Here is a 19,498-nt window from a genome sequence, read left to right on the forward strand (position 1 = left end):
GGGGTTGTGCAGAACCAGGGGTTACATTCTGAGGATACGGGATGAGGTGAGATGAGGAGAAATGTCTTCACCCAGAGAGTGATGAGCCTGAGAATTCATTACCACAGAAAGTAGTTGTATGTTTTCAAGAAGTTGTTAAATATAGCACTTGGGGCAAAAGTGATCAAAGGATACGGAGGGGGGGGCATTGGCAGGAACAGGCAATTGAATTTGATGATCAGCCACGATCATAAAGAATGGCGGAGCAGACTCAATGGGGTTATTGGCCTCCTCCTGCTCCTAGCTTTGTGTTATAAAATTGACCAATATCTTGATGCAGAATATTACACTGAAATTGTTAATAGCCCCTCCATGTAATTGCTAATTTCATAATAGTCAGAAAGATTCTCTGCTAGACTTGTAACAAAATTGAATTTCCTCAGTGACGTGAGCAAATTTTTTTTTTTCCCCACTTAAAAAGTGTTAACTTTCCCCTCCCCCACATCCCAATTCAAAGACAGATACTCCAAAGTATCAAAAAGACCGCTGGGTCACTGTCTGTGCGGAGTCTACACGTTCTCCCCGTGGGTTTCCTCCGGGTGCTCCGGTTTCCTCCCACAGTCCAAAGACGTGCAGGTTAGGTGGAGTGGCCATGATAAATTGCCCTTGGTGTCCAAAAAGGTGAGGAGGGGTTATTGGGTTATGGGGGTAGCGTGGACGCGAGGGCTTAAGTGGATCGGTGCAGACTCGATGGGCCGAATGGCCTCCTTCTGCACTGTATGTTCTATGTTCTAGATACATTACTCTCTAAGTTTGCTGATGATACAAAGCTAGGTGGAAAAGTAAGCTGGGGGAGGGGGTGACACAGAGACTGCAGAGAAATATAGGCTGGTTAACGGAGTGGCCCATAAGGTGGCAGATGGAGAGATTATTAACATTTGTCGTAGCAATAGAAAAGCAGAATTTATTTTTAAAGGCGTGAAACTTATGTTGATGCTCAGAAAGACTTGGGTACATGCAAACCAGGAACAAACTTAGCGTGCAGGTATAGGCTTAAAGAAGTCTTGCAACAATTGTACAGGGTTCTGGCGGTACCCACACCCAGAATACTGGATTGGATTTGTTTGTCACGTGTACCGAGGTACAGCGAAAAGTATTTTTCTGCGAGCAGCTCAACAGATCATTACGTACATGGGAAGAAAAGGGAATAAAAGAAAATACATAATAGGGCAACACAACATATACAATGCAACTACATAAGCACTGGCAGTTGCTGTGTAACTACATAAGCACTGCACTGTGTGCAGTTATGGTCTCCGTATGTAGAAAGAATATGCCTGCATTGGAGGTAGTACAGCGAAGGCTCGCTAGGTTGGTCACAAAGGATAGGAGGGCTGTCCTATAATGAGAGGCTGAGTAAATTGGCCCTATATTCTCTGACGTTTTGAAGAATGAATGGTCTCATTGAAATATACAAGATTCTGAAGAGGTTTGACACAAGAGGTCGTTTCCGCTGGCTGGGGAATCTAGAACACGGCAACACAGACTGAGGAGGAGTGGATCATTTAATAATAATAATCCTTATTGTCACAAGTAGGCTTAAATTAACACAGCAAAGAAGTTACGGTGTACATTCTCTAGTCGCCACATTCCGGCAGCTGTTCGGGTACACAGAGGGAGAATTCAGAATGTCCAATTCACCTAACAAGTACGTCTGTCGAGACTTGTAGGAGGAAACCGGAGCACCCGGAGGAAACCCACGCAGACACAGGGAGAACGTGCAGACTCCACGTAGACAGTGACCCAATTCAGGAATCGAACCTGGGACCCTGGCACTGTGAAGCCATAGCGCTACCCCAAGGACTGAGCTGTTGTGAACTTTTGGTACTTTCTACCCTAGAGTGTTGTGAATGCTCATCATTGACTCTATTTAAGGCGGAAATAGACAGTTTTGGTTGCATGAAATAGAGGGGTATTGGGAGTAGGCGGGAAAGTGGAGTTGTAGCCCATGATCAGCCGTGACCATACGGAGTGGCGGAGCAGGCTCGATGGGCCATTTGGTGTACTCTTGTTCTTGTGTCTTGTAGCACTGACACACACCACATACCACATCCAGGTTCCATCAATTTGGAAATGGAGAGCTTCAGCAGTATTTCCTTGCCTTTCTGTCCCAGTCAAAAAAAAAAAAACAGAATGATTTGCATTTGTACAGCATCTCATTACTATCAGAGGGAAATATCTCAAATAAGGTGCATTAAACCAGAGTGCAATGAGTTAAGCAGCAGCAAGATACCATTACTAACAATGAATTGAATGATCATCTGATTGTCACATTGCTCTCCCACATTAGTCAGAGCAACAGGAAAACTCTTCCCTTCCTGAACTCTTCCCAATGGATTCCTGTTGAAATGTGTTCAGGCGAAAGCCAGCATCCATTGAACCCGCCCTTGGTAGCAACATCTCCAAACGAAAGCCAGCATCCGTTGAAACCGCTCTTGGTACCAACATCAAAAAATCAACACCAAACAATCCAAAAATTGGGAAGGACAAATGTTATATTTTCAAAAAGTGCTAGAATGCTTCAGAACTACTTGGACACCAAAAAAGATGATCATGAACAACCTGCTTAACTAGACTTCAACTCATCAAATCCCCCATTTATTCATGCATGGAGTCTGCAGCTGAGCTGCACAACCTGGATAAATGTCAAAATCTGCCACATTCTCCTGTCACACAAGGATCTGAACTGGACTCTGTGACCCAATTGACTGTGATTTTTTGATTACATCTTTGACTTTGAACACATCGCAATGACTCAAAGAACCAGCTTAAAAAACACAGATCAGCAGGGCTTCTCTGTGATCTTTGGTTCACTAAGCTCCTCTCTGGGAGGTCTTGTGGTGCAGTGGATAACATCCCTGCCTCGAAGCCAGAAGTTCCAGGCCCAGGTCCCACTCCAGGACTTGATCGACAAGGAAGGTCTGTTCATAACACAGTCAAACAGGTTAAGTATCAATGTAAAACCTTCCAACACATACCAATGGTAGAAGAGTGGGACAGATTCCTGGTAAGCAACGTGATAGAAAGAAAGTTGGAACAAACATAGAACTGACACTCTCAAAGCTCCAGGCAGATGGGTCAATGACAGTTTTAGACCAAAGAAAAATTATATATAAAATTAAAAAGAGACCGAATCAATAGAATTACCTCATGACCCTAAAATGAGTTTATATACAGAACAGAAATAGAGTAAAAAGCACAATGACCACTATGATTCTAAATCATGACACTGATTCTAAATCAGGCTAGGAACATTCTTCAATGGTAGTGAATTGTAAATGACTGGATTTTACCGCCATCAGTATGCTGTCCGTTTCCTCAGTACTTTTATACATGGTTAACCCACAAACAGAAGAAATGACAAAAGGAATTAAGGGGAAGTTTGATAATTCGGCTGTCTAGTTTTAAAGATTTTTTTCCTTTCTAAATGTCTACGTCTTGTTTCCTTTGCTATCTGAAGATGGGGGATGCAAAGCAATCAATATTTCACGGCTAAGATCTTCCGGAAGGCTGTGGTTTCCTTTTCCTCTTGATTGAAATCTGGTCACCCATTTACACAGCAGCTCATAACTGGAATGTACAGGGTTGCTGCAGCCACAGCACGGGCAGGGCAACATGAAGGACTTCTCTTTCAGGGAGTTGGCACAAAAGGACTAAATGAACTCCTGTAAAACTGGATAATTAAATAAACAATGAGAAGCATACTAAGCTCTACTTTGTTGCATATTTTAAATCAGTAAAAGTCACTGGTTTAGACCATAATCCATAATCTCTAGTATCAGCTGTGTTCAGTTGGTAGCACTCTTGCTTGACTCAGAAGGTTGTGTTCAAGCCTCACACCAGAAACTTAAGCACAAGATATATGCTGACACTCTATTGAGGGAGTGCTGCACTGTTGGAAGCACAATTTCTTTTGGACAAGACATTAAACCAAGGAGGAGCAAGGATATCCTGGATAATATTTATTATCCAAGGATATCCAATATCCTGGATAATATTTATCCCTCAAATCGACATCACAAAATCAGAATACCCTCTATCCAGTCATTATTACATTGCTGTTGGTAAAAGCTCATGGTGCACAAACTGGCTGCCACATTACAGTCAAGTGACTGCACTTCTAAAATACTTAATTAGCTGTAATCCTAGCAATATATAAATGCAAGTATTATTTTGATGTTTTTTTCTTCCCAAGTACTGTGCAGCACAGCATATGCTGGATGACAACCTGTGTGCTGTACTAATGGGTCAAGGTGCCTTGCAACATCAAAGCACATTTACAACAGCAAATTGCAAATATCTAAATTAAACTGACACAACTGGAGTTTATCAAACATTCTGGATATTTCTGTACTAATTACAATAATAACCCTGCTTAATAATTGAGCAGATAAAGTAATTCTAATTGAGCAGATAAAGTAATTCTAATTGAGCAGATAAAGTAATAGCTAATGAGAAAAATTCAGGAAGTTATTTTTGGACAGCGAAGATTACAGTTTGAAGTTGGATGTGTACCTGCCAAGACACCCTGCTGTCCCTTTACTCTTCAATGGCTTTTTCCAATTTTCTTTTGTGCTACTTTTCAAGTTTACCAATTTTTCTCAAAAATGTCCCTGCACCTAGTCACTGACAAAATTGTAATCACTTAGGGTTGCATTTATAATAAACCATTCAGATGGTGAGTTAGCATTTCAAAAACATGTCTCACTACAGAATCAAATATCCACATCCAATTTATAATACCTAACTTTAACACTACACCAATGGCAGCATGTACCATTACAAACAGATGCTGTAATGGGAAGATTACAGTTAATATTCTGCAAGGTTCAGATCACATGGGCTGATTGGGACCCCCCTCAAGACTGTTGTTACCTTTCAACAAAGAAAAAGCAGCAGAAAAATCCACCATCTCACAAATAAAACACATTTGATGATTCAGCTAAGTAACAAGTTACTGTTGTCCTTTAAACCCATAAATTACATCTTGGGTTACAGGGAGATGGAGAAGAGCAACAGCATCTATCACTAATTCCACAGTTGTTAGGTATCTGAAACATACAAAGTTTTCAATATAACACATTCAAAACCTGAACTAATCAACCTAATTAGCATGTACTTAAACCTAGAGGTCTGAAATCAATGGCAATTGATCAACACATTCCGCAAAGACTCCAATTTCAGGCTACTCAGCAGCTTCCAGGTAAATGGCTGGGGTGGGAGGGGGAGGGGACACTATAGATTAGGCGTGCAGTCCAACTTCATAGAATTCCTACAACACAAAAGGAGACCCGTCGGCCCACTGAGTCTGCACCGACTCTTCGTATGAGAATTCTACCCAGAATTCCCCACCATCCCAGTAACCCCATAACCTAACCTGCACATCCCTAGACACAAAAGAGGTAATTTAACACAGTCAATCCACCTAACCTGCCCATCTTTGGATTGTGGGAGGAAACCGGAGCACCGGAGGAAACCCACGCAAACACGGGGTGAACGCACAGACTCCACACAGACAGGGATCCAAGGCCAGAATTGGACGTGGGTCCCTGGCGCTGTGAGGCAGCAGTGATTATCACTGTGCCACCGTTCTACCCAACTTGGGCCATCTAAGTGAACAAAGGGTCTCACAAATTTAGCAGTGGGGATAATTCCTGTGCAGATTTCTCACTCTTTGCATCAAATTGACATATGCAAAAAGGCAGGATCAAACCAGTCCACACCACAGTACAAGTACACACCGAAATGTCCAGGTTAGTCTAGTGCCACAATACTACAGAAAACTAGTGAGGGCTTTGATTGCACAAGTCCTTCAATATTCAGCATAGTATTTACTGCTTTGCTCTCCTACCTGCATTAATCAAAATGCCAGATCTATAATGAAAATTAACAAATTATTTGCAGCAACTTTAGTTTCAACAAAATAAACAAACTATCCTACTAAATCAATGTTTTTCCAACATATTTGTTTACACTCTTACTGTGCAAAATAATGAAAAGACTTGCATTTATACAGCGCTTTACAGCCAATGACACGCTTTCTGAAGTATGGTCAGTGCTGTAATGTAGTAAACATTTCATAGACATACTTCCATAAAAATAACTGATCTTTAAAAAGAAATCTAATGCATTTAAATAGAGCAACAAAATAAAATTGCACGTGTAAACATTTCATCTGTGTAGCATTTGCAAATTTTAAATTCAGCCATGGAACAATTACAAAACTGTGGTGTTCACATTTCACAAATTTCAACAGGTAGTGATTTACAACAGGTCAGTAAAGGAGGTGTAATTGACAATTTGTGAGACTGTGACTTAATAAGTAGTTACTTTCTATAAACAAGCACTGATATTCCTCCGATCAGGGAAATAAATGTTTTTAGGTAGGCATCTATTTTAAAAAGTAAAATCTGACGTACATTGCATTGCTTTACAGATTGGTGTGGTTCTTTAACATCCCATGGATAGTGAAATGCCTGTATGTGTACTATAATTCACATCAAAACAAAGAGGAACTACAATGAGAGAGAGAAGGGATACAAAATCATAACCCAAGGGAACAGAGAAACAAAGTGAGTGTTTGGAAATAAAGTAGAATAGAATGAAAAAGAGAAATAGAACATTACAGAATTAAAGCAGTGGACAACAAGAGACAGCAAACAGAGCATCACAAAAGAACCCTCAGCACAAAATGTTCAGATTTCCATCCTAAAAAGGTATGTTCACATTTCCATGTAAAAAGATTATTCTCCTCTCTTCCTAAAGGCATTATCTCCTCGAATATGGTTCCAAAGTGGTCAGGTACTTCCAAAATATGAGCATTAAGAGCTAGGAGGTTATTCAACTACAGGGGTCATCACAGCCAGAGTCATGTTTTCCTCCCCATCCAGCAACAGGTGAATAGCAAAATTGGGATAGGAATAGTCACCCCCCCCCCCTCCCACCCCCACCCCCAAACCACAACAACCAATGGCAACTACAGCTCTCTTAATGCCGTTATTAAGATCAACTATTTTCAATAAATGAACCTATTTTCTTGGTGTCTCAGGCTTTGCAGCTTTACGGGTGAACTTTATTTTTCAACAGTGCACATGTACTCACACAATGTTTTAACCATTTACATAAATTGTCTTCTTCAATTGCCCACAAAAGATTGAAAGTGCAGCTGACAGCCAGCATTACCCACTATCAGCTTCACCTTCAATGTGTCTGCAGTTTGCTCCGACCAAGAAGGGCACCAAGAAAGCCCAGAAGAAGACACCAACCAAGGGCGACAAGAAGAGGAAGTCGAGGAGTCACTCCATCTCCACATACAAAGTGACGAAGCAGGTTCATTCTGAAATTGGCATCTCCTCCCAAGGCCATGGGCATCATGAACTTGTTGATCAACGTCATTTTAGAGCATATCGCAGGCAGGTTTCCCACCTGGCACATTACCACAAGCGCAGCACCATCAGCTCGCTGGAGATCCAGCCCACTGCACGTCTGCTGCCGCTGCCCGGGGAACTGGCCAAGCACGCTGTGTCGGGAGGGCCAAAGGCAGGGACCAAGGACACCAGCTCCAAGTAAAACTGTACACTGTTCTGACAGTTCTGATGTACCTTGGTCTGTCTGGGTGTGGTGCCGTCATTTTATTATGGACTTTGAAAGCCAAGATTGGATTGGTCAGCTCAGCTTCTAGCCAGACCTAACAGAGTCAGAAGAGTAAAATAGAAGCATTGTGATGGAAGGCTGATATCTCACAAGGTAGCACAGTAAAATCGCAGCTGAATAGAGAAGGTAGAGTCAGGGTAAAATAAATGCAAACCTTTTGTGTAAAAGTATAAAGTAGCATTGCAACCTGCAACTCTCACTGTAAAGGAGATGCTATTTTTCCCTCATTTGTTCCCTAATGGATGAATTTCAACGTGTATCTACTGCTTCCACAGTCCGAAAACTTGCCAAAAAACATTTTTCAGAGAGCGGCATGCATTACAAACAGAACCGAGCGTTAAACAGGCTGGTATACAAAATCAATGTATAGGCAAACTGGAATAATTTGCCCCAAACATTTTCTCAGACTAATAGCGCCACGGAAAGTAGAATATCTGTAAGTGGTCAGCAGATTGCAAAACAGTTTCCCAGTACCACTGATCTGGTAGCACCAGAAGGCAGAGAAAAAAAACTACTGAAAAGAGATATGTTGACAAAGTTTTTAACCTTGCACTCATCACGACAGATACAAGAATACCAAATTTCAAATAGTCACAATTTATACTACGGAGAGATTGTTTGGCAAATTGATCTGCCAATACGTTGCCATGGAAATAACAGCAGGAAACTCCAGGCTTTCCAAACTCCCAGCTAATTCAAAAAGGAGCACAGCATGAACATTTTTTGTTGTTGAGGGGAACAGATCCCCGCATATGTATGTATGTCACTTCCACCAAGTATCAATGAGCCACGTTATGAATTCAACCGTAAACAGATTGTTAGTGTAACTGCAGGTGCATTTGTGATTATTCACCAAATGCTTCCCAAGCTTCCCAATCACATCTAACAGTACGGATGTACGGCCTAAGTACTGAAATTCATATAAGATGTTGCTCAATTGGGTGGTAGGCAGAACCCGGTTAGTAGGCAGAACCCGGTTAGTAGGCAGAACCCGGTTAGTAGGCAGAACTCAGTTAATGGAAACTAGCAGGCGTAGCCCAGTGTGGTAGCAGTGTGAAGCGGTTTGCTGAACCAAAGACAGTCACATTTGGACCTGAAAAGTACTATTCTTCCACAAACTACCCCGGTAAAGCAAAGTATGTTAAAAATTTGAGCAACAGGTTAAACAAGCCGGTATACCAAAAGGTTCTTGTCAAAAGGCTGTTTCTCTCTTCACAGATGCTGCCAGACCTGCCGAGTGTTTTTTATACTAAGTATTGTATCACATTCAAGCAGCAGCAACAGAAATCAACACAGCTGAGTGAGCCAAGAGAAAGGTGTTTCAACAAACTCAAAAACACATTTCTCACTTCACCAGTCGATGACCATAAAGGGAAATCAGCACAACCAGCCAACATGAGGCTTACAGAATAAATCTCACATGGTGAGCTCAATACATTTATTACAATAAACCAGCTCAGCACTGCTGACTGAACCTGGGGGGGCAGGGGGGCAGCAGGCTCCATGTATTGCAGTGTTTTTCAAACTCTTTCTCTCCCCTCCCCCAGACCCACTTTTATCAACCAGCTGACCTTCGGGCCCATAACAGCTGACTTTCATGACCCAAGCCGTTCGCCATAACCTTTATGCGACAGGTGAGCCTGTTTGGTCCTCACAATCTGACTCCAATCAGGTTCACAGGAGGAGAGGGCAATGTGCACATCAGGTGCAGGGTTCAGCCGGTTCCTTTGCGCTGTCGTCACCTTTGCGAGTAAGTAAATTCAACCTTGCATATGTAGGTCATTGTGAAGGGCAGAAAGTGTTCATTTACTCAGCACTGGATACTCCTCGGAAATGCTACTTCAGAATGCTGACATTCTAATCAACCTGTAGTGTGTTTGTAATGAGCTGTCACGGGGTTACAGGGATAGGGCGTGTCTAGATAGGGTGCTCTTTCAGAGAGTTGGTTCAGACTCAATGGGTAGAATGGCCTCCTACTGCACTGTAGGGATTCTATGTTTCGTCTTCAAATACCTCAGATGTTTTGAGGGTTTTAAACTTTCATTTGTCACTACTTCCCTGCATATAACACACATGGGCTTTGCATCCTGATTTGCAATGGCACAATTAACAAGGCCATATCTTAAGTATTCATCTTCATACGGTTTTGTTCTTGATTTCAGTTTCTTCTGTAGGTTGTTCACCAAAGACCCTGGAGCTCTGTATACAGCTCACACTACAACGGCTTTGTCCTGCCGTGGACTCTCCTGTGCAGCTCTCGCCAGCAGATTCAGTTGAGATCCTGGCCTGTTTGTGTCTCAGGCCCTCTCTTCCTTATGACAAAACGATCCATCGTCAGTTCCTCACAGTCCTGTTTCTTGCTTGCAGCTAGAAAGTGGAGAAATCTCTCCTCCATGATTTTGCACCAAAAACACAAACGTGCAGAGTGCATAACGTCAGCGTATCAGCCAGGCACATGACCTACTCTCTGCCATCGCTTATGGCAGGAAGACTGCATTGCTTGTATTTAAAGGCCGATCACGGCTGACATTCCTAAATGCCCGTCGCGGTCGTTGGGCACTTCTCCCGCAATCAGGAAAGCTGCGACCGATCGCTCTGCCACCCTCCCAACACCCACCCACAACTCATCAGCGGGTTTGAAAAACCCTGATGTATTGGGTCAGATTGGAGAGCAGCTGTTGCGGTTGAACAAGTTGTGTTTTTTGGGAGAAGACCTCTCGGCCTTTCGAATAAGATCAAGTGTACGAACAAGTTTAATACCTGCTCTTCTCAGCTTGAATCCAGTATCTCTCTTTTGTGGGGACATTGGATTCAATTTAAACTGTGGTATGGAACGAGCAAACAGATGGATTAGCGCCCTGTCCACTCTACACATTGCTTTTGTAACAGACAGGTATTTTCAAAATTTACAACATAGACTGGGGGTGCAGAAAAGACCAACACAGCCGCTAAAACAACTTCAACATCCTCATCACTGGGCCAAACCGCTGAACCAGGCAGAAAGAGAAGCTTCAGCACACTGGGTCAGAGATTTGGGGGGAGGAGAAACCAGGTGACTGGGAGTCAGAGAGGACCCTCACCCCCAGGGAAGGGGGGGGGGGTAGAAAGAGAGGACCCTCACCCCCTGGGAAGGGGGGGGGGTCAGAGAGGACCATCACCCCCAGGGAAGGGGGGGCAGGACAGGGAGGACCCTGACCCTGGGAAAGGGGGGGCAGGGAGGACCCTGGCCCTGGGGAAGGGGGGGGGGGGCAAGGAGGACCCTGGCCCTGGGGAAGGGGGGGGGGGGCAAGGAGGACCCTGACCCTGGGGAAGGGGGGGGGGGCAGGGAGGACCCTGACCCTGGGGAGGGGGCAGGGAGGACCCTGACCCTGGGGAGGGGGCAGGGAGGACCCTGACCCTGGGGAGGGGGCAGGGAGGACCCTGACCCTGGGGAGGGGGCAGGGAGGACCCTGACCCTGGGGAGGGGGCAGGGAGGACCCTGACCCTGGGGAGGGGGCAGGGAGGACCAAGACCCTGGGGAGGGGGCAGGGAGGACCAAGACCCTGGGGAGGGGGCAGGGAGGACCCTGACCCTGGGGAGGGGGCAGGGAGGACCCTGACCCTGGGGAGGGGGCAGGGAGGACCCTGACCCTGGGGAGGGGGCAGGGAGGACCCTGACCCTGGGGAGGGGGCAGGGAGGACCCTGACCCTGGGGAGGGGGCAGGGAGGACCCTGACCCTGGGGAGGGGGCAGGGAGGACCCTGACCCTGGGGAGGGGGCAGGGAGGACCCTGACCCTGGGGAGGGGGCAGGGAGGACCCTGACCCTGGGGAGGGGGCAGGGAGGACCCTGACCCTGGGGAGGGGGCAGGGAGGACCCTGACCCTGGGGAGGGGGCAGGGAGGACCCTGACCCTGGGGAGGGGGCAGGGAGGACCCTGACCCTGGGGAGGGGGCAGGGAGGACCCTGACCCTGGGGAGGGGGCAGGGAGGACCCTGACCCTGGGGAGGGGGCAGGGAGGACCCTGACCCTGGGGAGGGGGCAGGGAGGACCCTGACCCTGGGGAGGGGGCAGGGAGGACCCTGACCCTGGGGAGGGGGCAGGGAGGACCCTGACCCTGGGGAGGGGGCAGGGAGGACCCTGACCCTGGGGAGGGGGCAGGGAGGACCCTGACCCTGGGGAGGGGGCAGGGAGGACCCTGACCCTGGGGAGGGGGCAGGGAGGACCCTGACCCTGGGGAGGGGGCAGGGAGGACCCTGACCCTGGGGAGGGGGCAGGGAGGACCCTGACCCTGGGGAGGGGGCAGGGAGGACCCTGACCCTGGGGAGGGGGCAGGGAGGACCCTGACCCTGGGGAGGGGGCAGGGAGGACCCTGACCCTGGGGAGGGGGCAGGGAGGACCCTGACCCTGGGGAGGGGGCAGGGAGGACCCTGACCCTGGGGAGGGGGCAGGGAGGACCCTGACCCTGGGGAGGGGGCAGGGAGGACCAAGACCCTGGGGAGGGGGCAGGGAGGACCCTGACCCTGGGGAGGGGGCAGGGAGGACCCTGACCCTGGGGAGGGGGCAGGGAGGACCCTGACCCTGGGGAGGGGGCAGGGAGGACCCTGACCCTGGGGAGGGGGCAGGGAGGACCCTGACCCTGGGGAGGGGGCAGGGAGGACCCTGACCCTGGGGAGGGGGCAGGGAGGACCCTGACCCTGGGGAGGGGGCAGGGAGGACCCTGACCCTGGGGAGGGGGCAGGGAGGACCCTGACCCTGGGGAGGGGGCAGGGAGGACCCTGACCCTGGGGAGGGGGCAGGGAGGACCCTGACCCTGACGAAAGGGGGGGGGGCAGGGAGGACCCTGACCCTGGGGAAGGGGGGGGGCAGGGAGGACCCTGACCCTGGGGAAGGGGGGGGGCAGGGAGGACCCTGACCCTGGGGAAGGGGGGGCAGGGAGGACCCTGACCCTGGGGAAGGGGGGGCAGGGAGGACCCTGACCCTGGGGAAGGGGGGGCAGGGAGGACGCTGACTCCGGGCCCCGCCGCCGCCTCGGGCCTCTCAGTGAGCCGGGTACAGGGGGGTTGGGGGGGGGGTCAGGGGGCTCTCCCCGCCCGGGTTCCGCCCTCCCCCGCCCGCGGCTTCACCCACTCACCGGCCGCGCTCCCGGCTCCGCTCCAACCGCCGCCGCCCCGCTGCTCAAACTGTCGGCCAAACACAAAATGCGCGACGTCAGCGATCCTTAAAGGGGCGGCGCTTAAAGGCAACGTCACCACATCCAGACCCAGGTCCAGGTGAGTCCAGACCCAGGTCCAGGTGAGTCCAGATCCAGGTCCAGGTGAGTCCGGATCCAGGTCCAGGTGAGTCCAGATCCAGGTCCAGTTGAGTCCAGACCCAGGTCCAGGTGAGTCCAGATCCAGGTCCAGGTGAGTCCAGATCCAGGTCCAGATGAGTCCTGATCCAGGTCCAGGTCTGTCCGGGTCCAGGTCCAGGTGAGTCCAGGTCCAGGTGAGTCCAGATCCAGTTCCCGGTGAGTCCAGATCCAGGTCCAGGTCTGTCCAGATCCAGATCCAGGTGAGTCCAGATCCAGGTCCAGATGAGTCCAGATCCAGGTCCAGGTGAGTCCAGGTCCAGGTGAGTCCAGATGCAGGTCCAGGTGTGTCGAGGTCCATGTCTAGTTCCAGGTCCATGCAGGCCATCCAATCAACTGAGCCGCTCAGCCACCCAAGGAGCTCAGTTTACTGCGACAATATTCATGCTTACAATACGATGTTACCCAGAGCTATGGATAGTGATGGTAGAGGCTCCAACTTCTTTCCATCACATGGCTGACAAGGAATCTCTATCACTCTTACTGCCTGCCATTGGGAAGGATTTACAAGTTGATGCTCAACTCTTTCATCAACGCCACATCCTTACCCACCAAGTTCCAGTAGGGCTGAAACCAAGAGCATCTGGTGAAGAGGCAGAAACACTACCCATTGTGCCACAGGACCTCCACTTCTGTTTGTCTGCAAACAAATATCTAAAAGCCTACTGGACCGATCTCAACAGAACTTGGTGTACAGATACGATGTGGCCCAAGGAAGAACTGACTAGTTTTGGTGAAAATAGGTGCCTGGATCCTGGAATTTTTTGAAGGATCCATTAATATTGGGAGTTAGGACAAAACTGTCTTATTTTTTAGAACGTTGCGGGCTGTTTTAGTTAGAATTTTGTTACTTGATTTAAAATGCGGATTGACTCAACTTCTGTGGTGGAATTTGCCACAGCTATCAAAATGTGAGCAGTTTTTCAGAGCAGGTATTAGATGTGGATTGGTCTGAAGCCTCTTCAGTGAGATAAAAGGACTTATTTGATCAGTTTTGCAGTTACAAAGCATCAATCAGGCTGGGAAAAGCCTCAAGGAAGAAATGTGTAATTGTAATAACGTTTAGTTAATACAACATGCAAACATACACGCTCCAGTGAGTGCCCTCTTCACTTGTTCTGCATGTTTTTGGATTTACTTTTGATATATTATTCATTATCCCCATCCACACTTCTATTCAAATCTCCTCTCAGCCCTCTTCATTTTGAGGTTGAACTGCCCATGATTCTCCTTCTTTCCTCTAACACAAGCTTTGTGACATTGAGCGATGTGCTGTCTTGTGTTTGTTTACACTGGCACAGGTTTTATTTGCATGAAATGGTTGTGTGATTTGTGCAGCTATTGCAGCAAATATGCCTTCAGGGAAAGGATTTGTAGATGGAAGGGCTCATAAAATAATACAAATGTTGCACTTTTTATTTTCGTCACCATATTGCTGTCAATCATCTTAAGTCAGATAACAGCACTAATCCAATTACAACACTTCAAAGGTGGCCTGGGTGGGATTCCTTATCTTTGTGACGTAATATTTCATTACATGGTATAGATATATTCCCTATTGGAGGGAAATAAATGGAGGGCTGGCTAATTTTAGGATAAACATCTTACTTAGATTTATTGTCTGGGCAGCATGTGGCGCAGTGGTTAGCACTGGGACTGCAGCGCTGAGGACCCAGGTTCAAATCCCGGCCCTGGGTCACTGTCCGTGTGGAGTTTGCACATTCTCCCTGTGTCTGCGTGGGTTTCACCCCCACAACCCAAAGATGTGCTGGTTAGGTGGTTTGGCCATACTAAATTGCCCCTTAATTAGAAAAATAATTGACTACTCTAAATTTATATAAAAATAGATTTATTGTCACATGTACCGAGATACAGCGAAAAGCATTGTTCTGCGTGCAATCCAGACAGATCACTCCATACATGAAAAATATAGGACACCGGATATATACACAATGTAAATACGTAGACACACAGACATCAGGTGAGCACAGGTTACTGGAACTCCCACATCCCAAACAAGCTTCAATTTAAAAATACAGCCTGTAAATCTTTCAATTTTTCCCTTATGTACTGTGATGTATATTAAAATGCCCCACCAAGTATGGTAGGCCTGCAATCCATTGAATTCCTTCCTATCTGATGAGATCAATAGACTTTTGGATACTAAGGGAATCAAGTGATATGGGGCAGTGCAGAAAAGTGACATTGAGGTTGAAGGTCAGCCATGACCTTATTGATTGGTGCAGCAAGCTTGAGGGGCTGTCTGGTCAACTCCTGCTCCTATTCCTTATATCATGGGCTGAACTGTAGGGGCACTATTGCCCCCCTCGGCCTTCTGGTTAAAATGTTGAGGAGCCCACCCAGTGGCTGATACTGCACTCAGGTGGCGAGGAGGCGAATTGCAGCGGAATAGATAGAGCTTTGCATGGGTACGAGAGGGGCCGCTGAGGGGCGGGTGGCTGGAGTTTGAGAGGCTATGGGGGAGTAAGACCTGCAAAGGGGGAGGGGGAATGTGTACACCTTGCAGGGGTGGGGGGGCTTGCAATGAGCCCAAGAGGAAATTTAGGGTAGCACAGTGGTTAGCACAGTTGCTTCACAGCTCCAAGACCCCAGGTTCGATACCGGCTTAGGTCACTGTCTGTGCGGAGTCTGCACGTTCTCCCCATGTCTGCGTGGGTTTTACCGGGTTTTCTGGTTTCCTCCCACAGTCAAAAGATGTGCAGGTTAGGTGGATTGGCCATGCTAAATTGCCCTTTGGTTGGGTAGGGTTAATGGTTTACGGGGATAGGATGGAGGTGTGGGCTTAAGTGGGGTGCTCTTTCCAAGAGCCGGTGCAGACTCGATGGGCCGATGGCCTCCTTCTGCACTGTAAAATTCTTTGATTCTATGAATTCTTGGAGGGACCACTGCACGCTCCCTAATCCACCATCAGCTTCCACAGGGAAACCTGGCATGTTGACCACTTGGCAGGTTTATTTCTGGATGAGGGCGTTAAGTGGGCTGTAATTGCCACTGCTGGCAGTCCAGTGTCACCTGCTACCCTCGCCGCTGGTACAATTGTAACAGGGGACTGGGGTGGGCTGGTAGGCTAGGCTTAATGTTGGACTTAATGAGCCACCGCCTTCAAACCCCATGTGCTTATCCTAGTAACCTGCATATTAATTTGAAGTTGCTTCATTCAAATTATTTGTTAACTCAAAATTGACAAAAATGACTGCTGTGCTCAAATTATTTAACTTGGATTATCAACAATAGTCCAAATCTAAATTTCAGGCAGCAAGCATAAATTCCCAGGGACAAAGCCTCTTTCAATATACAAACCTGTTGGACTTTAACCTGGTGTTGTAAGACTTCTTACTGTGCTCACCCCAGTCCAACGCCGGCATCTCCACATCAATATACAAATCAGTCTGCAGTGATGTCATTGACCTGCTATTTTAACCTACGGCACAAACTCCAAGCAGTTAAGTTATTTTTTTATCCATAGTTTCCATGTGTTGGACCGGAAGCAGCCAGAATGTCTGGCATTTGCTTCAGGTGAATCTTCGATGGGGAGCTTGAATTTGGGGATTTCTGTAATGGTGCTCACAGAAGGTATTCAGGGACATGCTGAATGCTTCACCTTAGGAGTTTGGATATTGACCTCTGGTCCTTGGAGAAGCTCATCCAGGGTTTAGGGACACAACAAAATAAAAATCGTTACGACCTCCTTCGAAAGCAAGCGTACGTCAGGCAGAGAGAAAACGTGGCATCATGTCTTATTTGCAGTGGAACCTCCCGGGCACAGATCAGCCTCAGCAGTCACCCACATACCCACTGGAACCCGACCAAACAGCCCAGATGATGAACATGGTCATTTCCGCCTCGAAGGACGAACAAGAAGGAAAAAGCAGCACCTGAGGGGTGACTTAATAGAGGTCTTTAAAATGATGTGGCAGTTTGAAATGGGTGGCACGGTAGCACAGTGGTTAGCACTGTTGCTTCACAGCGCCAGGGTCTCAGGTTCGATTCCCGGCCTCGGGTCACTGTCTGTGCGGAGTCTGCACGTTCTCCCCGTGTCGGCGTGGGTTTCCTCCGGGTGCTCCGGTTTCCTCCCACAAGTCCCGAAACTTGTGCTGTTAGGTGAATTGGACATTCTGAATTCTCCCTCTGTGTACCTGAACAGGTGCCGGAATGTGACGACTAGGGAATTTTCACCGTAACTTCATTGCAGTGTTAATGTAAGCCTACTTGTGACAATAAAGATTATCATCATTAAATAAGATGTTTCCACACGTGGAGGAGTTCAAAACTAGGGACCAAATATATAAGATAGTCACTAATAAGTCTTACAGGGAATTCTGGAGAAACTTATTTATCCAAAATGGTTAGGTCTGCACCGGCTCTTGGAAATAGTTAGAAACCAGCTACCACGGGAAGTAGTTGGGGCAAATTGCATGGAGGTGCTTAAGATAAAGCTAAGTGAGATATGAGTGAGAAGGACTAGAAGATTATTTTATTGGGGCCAGATAAAATAGGTGAGGAAGCTTGTGCAGAGCATAAACACATGCATAGACCAGTTGGGCTGAATAGCCAGTTGTGCTTTCAAGTTTATATCATTATATGTGGCTATGGGATACTATCTTTATAGGGTCTGGGTCCGCAGAGCTCAATGCAGAGCTGTCCCGTCTGATATAAGGACAATTCCTGCTAATAGGGTTGTCACAGCATGGGACTGAGCCAGTCAGCTGGGGCCTCAAATTTACCCATATCCTTCTAAATCTCTCCAGATTTTCAGAAGTTTTGTTCTGCTGTTTGTTGAGCTTTATCATGACTGTTAAAGATGCCCTCCTCAATCCTCTGATGATAAAACATTGGGCCATAACTTCCTTGGGAATTTCTGGCGTTCCGAGAGAGAAGGCTACAGATGCATGTCAGAACCCTGTGGAGGACCTGATATGTGCACATGCACTCTGAGAGGGCACGGCATTCGAATCTCCAAGTGGGTTTATTTTGCCTGTCATGAATATGTACATACTTCCGATTGCGGCTATGCGGAGCTAAGTCGCACATTCGGCGGCTCCCTCAAAAAACGGACTTTTGGGCTCTTTTCAGGGCCCCCAACAGCACTTTTTTGACGTTTCCCGGTGTGGGAAGGAGATTATAACAGTTCCCCGTCAGTATATGGCTCCAACTAGGAGCGGGGTGACAAAAAAGGTGGTGCTGGACCCGAAGAAGGTGCAAGGGAAGAAGAACAAAATGGTGGCGGGCGGAGACCAGGCAGCGTGGATGCAGTGGGCAGAGGAGCAGCAGGAGGGTATCCAGCGCTGCTTCAGAGAGATTAAAACGGACCCGCTAGAGCCGATGAAGGCTTCTATTGATAAGCTGCTGGAGACACAGACGGCCCAGGGGGTGGCGATCCGAGAGGCTCGACAAAAGATCTCTGACAATGAGGACGAGATCTTAGGCCTGGCGGTAAAGGTGGAGGCGCACGAGGCGCTCCACAAGAAATGGCAGGAGCGGTTCGAGGAGATGGAGAATCGGTCGAGGTGGAAGAATCTGCGGATTCTGGGCCTCCCGGGGGGGCTGGAGGGGCCGGACGTGGGGGCCTATGTGGTCACCATGTTGAACTCGCTGATGGGAGCGGGGCCCTTCCAGGGCCCCCTGGAGCTGGAAGGGGCCCATAGAGTGCTGGCGAGGAAGCCCAAGGCTAATGAGCCTCCGCGGGCGGTGCTGGTGAGGTTCCATCGGTTCGTCGATCGGGAGTGTGTGCTCAGGTGGGCCAAAAAGGAGAGGAGCAGCAGGTGGGAGAACGCGGAGGTTCGAATATACCAGGACTGGAGTGCGGAGGTGGCGAAGAGGAGGGCCGGGTACAATCGAGCGAAGGCGGTGCTGCACAGGAAGGGGGTGAAGTTTGGCATGTTGCAGCCGGCGCGACATTGGGTTACGTACAAGGACCGGCACCATTATTTTGAGTCTCCGGAGGAGGCGTGGGCCTTTGTTCAGGCCGAGAAGTTGGACACAGATTGAGGGCCGGGATGGGAGATTGGGGACTGCGGTTGATATGTTATGTTTATTTTTTTTCGATGGGGGGGCCTTTGTATTGCTCCGGGTTTCTTTTTCTCTGTGTTTTTCTCTTTCGGGTCGGTGAGGGTGGCTGGGGCGGGTTGGGCACTGTTTTGGTTGGGTTGGTCGGGGGGGCTCTTGGAGGGGGGTAGGTAAATGGAACATGGGGGGTGGACGGCGGTGAGATGGGGCCCCGCGGGGGAGGGGGAGGCCCGAGTCGAGGGTGAGGGGACCGGGCCTGTAAAAGGAGCTGCGTCAGAGGTGGCGGGGCCTGGTAGGTGGAAAGCGCGGGCTTTTTCCCGCGCTGAAGACTGTAGGGGGCGGGGCCGGGGCGGGGAAGCGAGGGTTGTTTCCCGCGCTTAGAATGGAAGGGGGAGGGGAGAGCCTATGGATGGGGAACGGGAGAGGAGGGTGTGCCACACAATGGGAGGAGTC

At 48.4% G+C, this 19,498-nt stretch overlaps 2 protein-coding genes across 3 annotated transcripts in view; one reads left to right on the forward strand and one right to left on the reverse strand.

Moving 5' to 3' along the window:
• Nucleotides 1-12,904, reverse strand: part of tmem243b (transmembrane protein 243, mitochondrial b) — a 37,781-nt gene extending 24,877 nt beyond the window's left edge. For both annotated transcript variants that reach the window (XM_072470949.1, XM_072470950.1), the window contains exon 1: nucleotides 12,803-12,904. The gene's annotated coding sequence lies outside the window, so the exon portion shown is untranslated. The remainder of the gene's footprint in view (nucleotides 1-12,802) is intronic.
• Nucleotides 7,243-7,608, forward strand: LOC140387784 (histone H2B-like). Its single transcript, XM_072470913.1, has one exon. It carries the CDS (start codon nucleotides 7,243-7,245, stop codon nucleotides 7,606-7,608), a length of 366 nt encoding a protein of 121 aa, XP_072327014.1.
• Nucleotides 12,905-19,498: the final 6,594 nt, after the last annotated feature.

This window comes from Scyliorhinus torazame, chromosome 13 (assembly GCF_047496885.1).
Source record: "Scyliorhinus torazame isolate Kashiwa2021f chromosome 13, sScyTor2.1, whole genome shotgun sequence".
NCBI classification, from domain to species: domain Eukaryota; kingdom Metazoa; phylum Chordata; class Chondrichthyes; order Carcharhiniformes; family Scyliorhinidae; genus Scyliorhinus; species Scyliorhinus torazame.

Bases quoted from the DNA above. Each gene is read 5' to 3' on its own strand.
- LOC140387784 (XM_072470913.1), top strand. From the start codon at position 7,243: ATGTGTCTGCAGTTTGCTCCGACCAAGAAGGGCACCAAGAAAGCCCAG.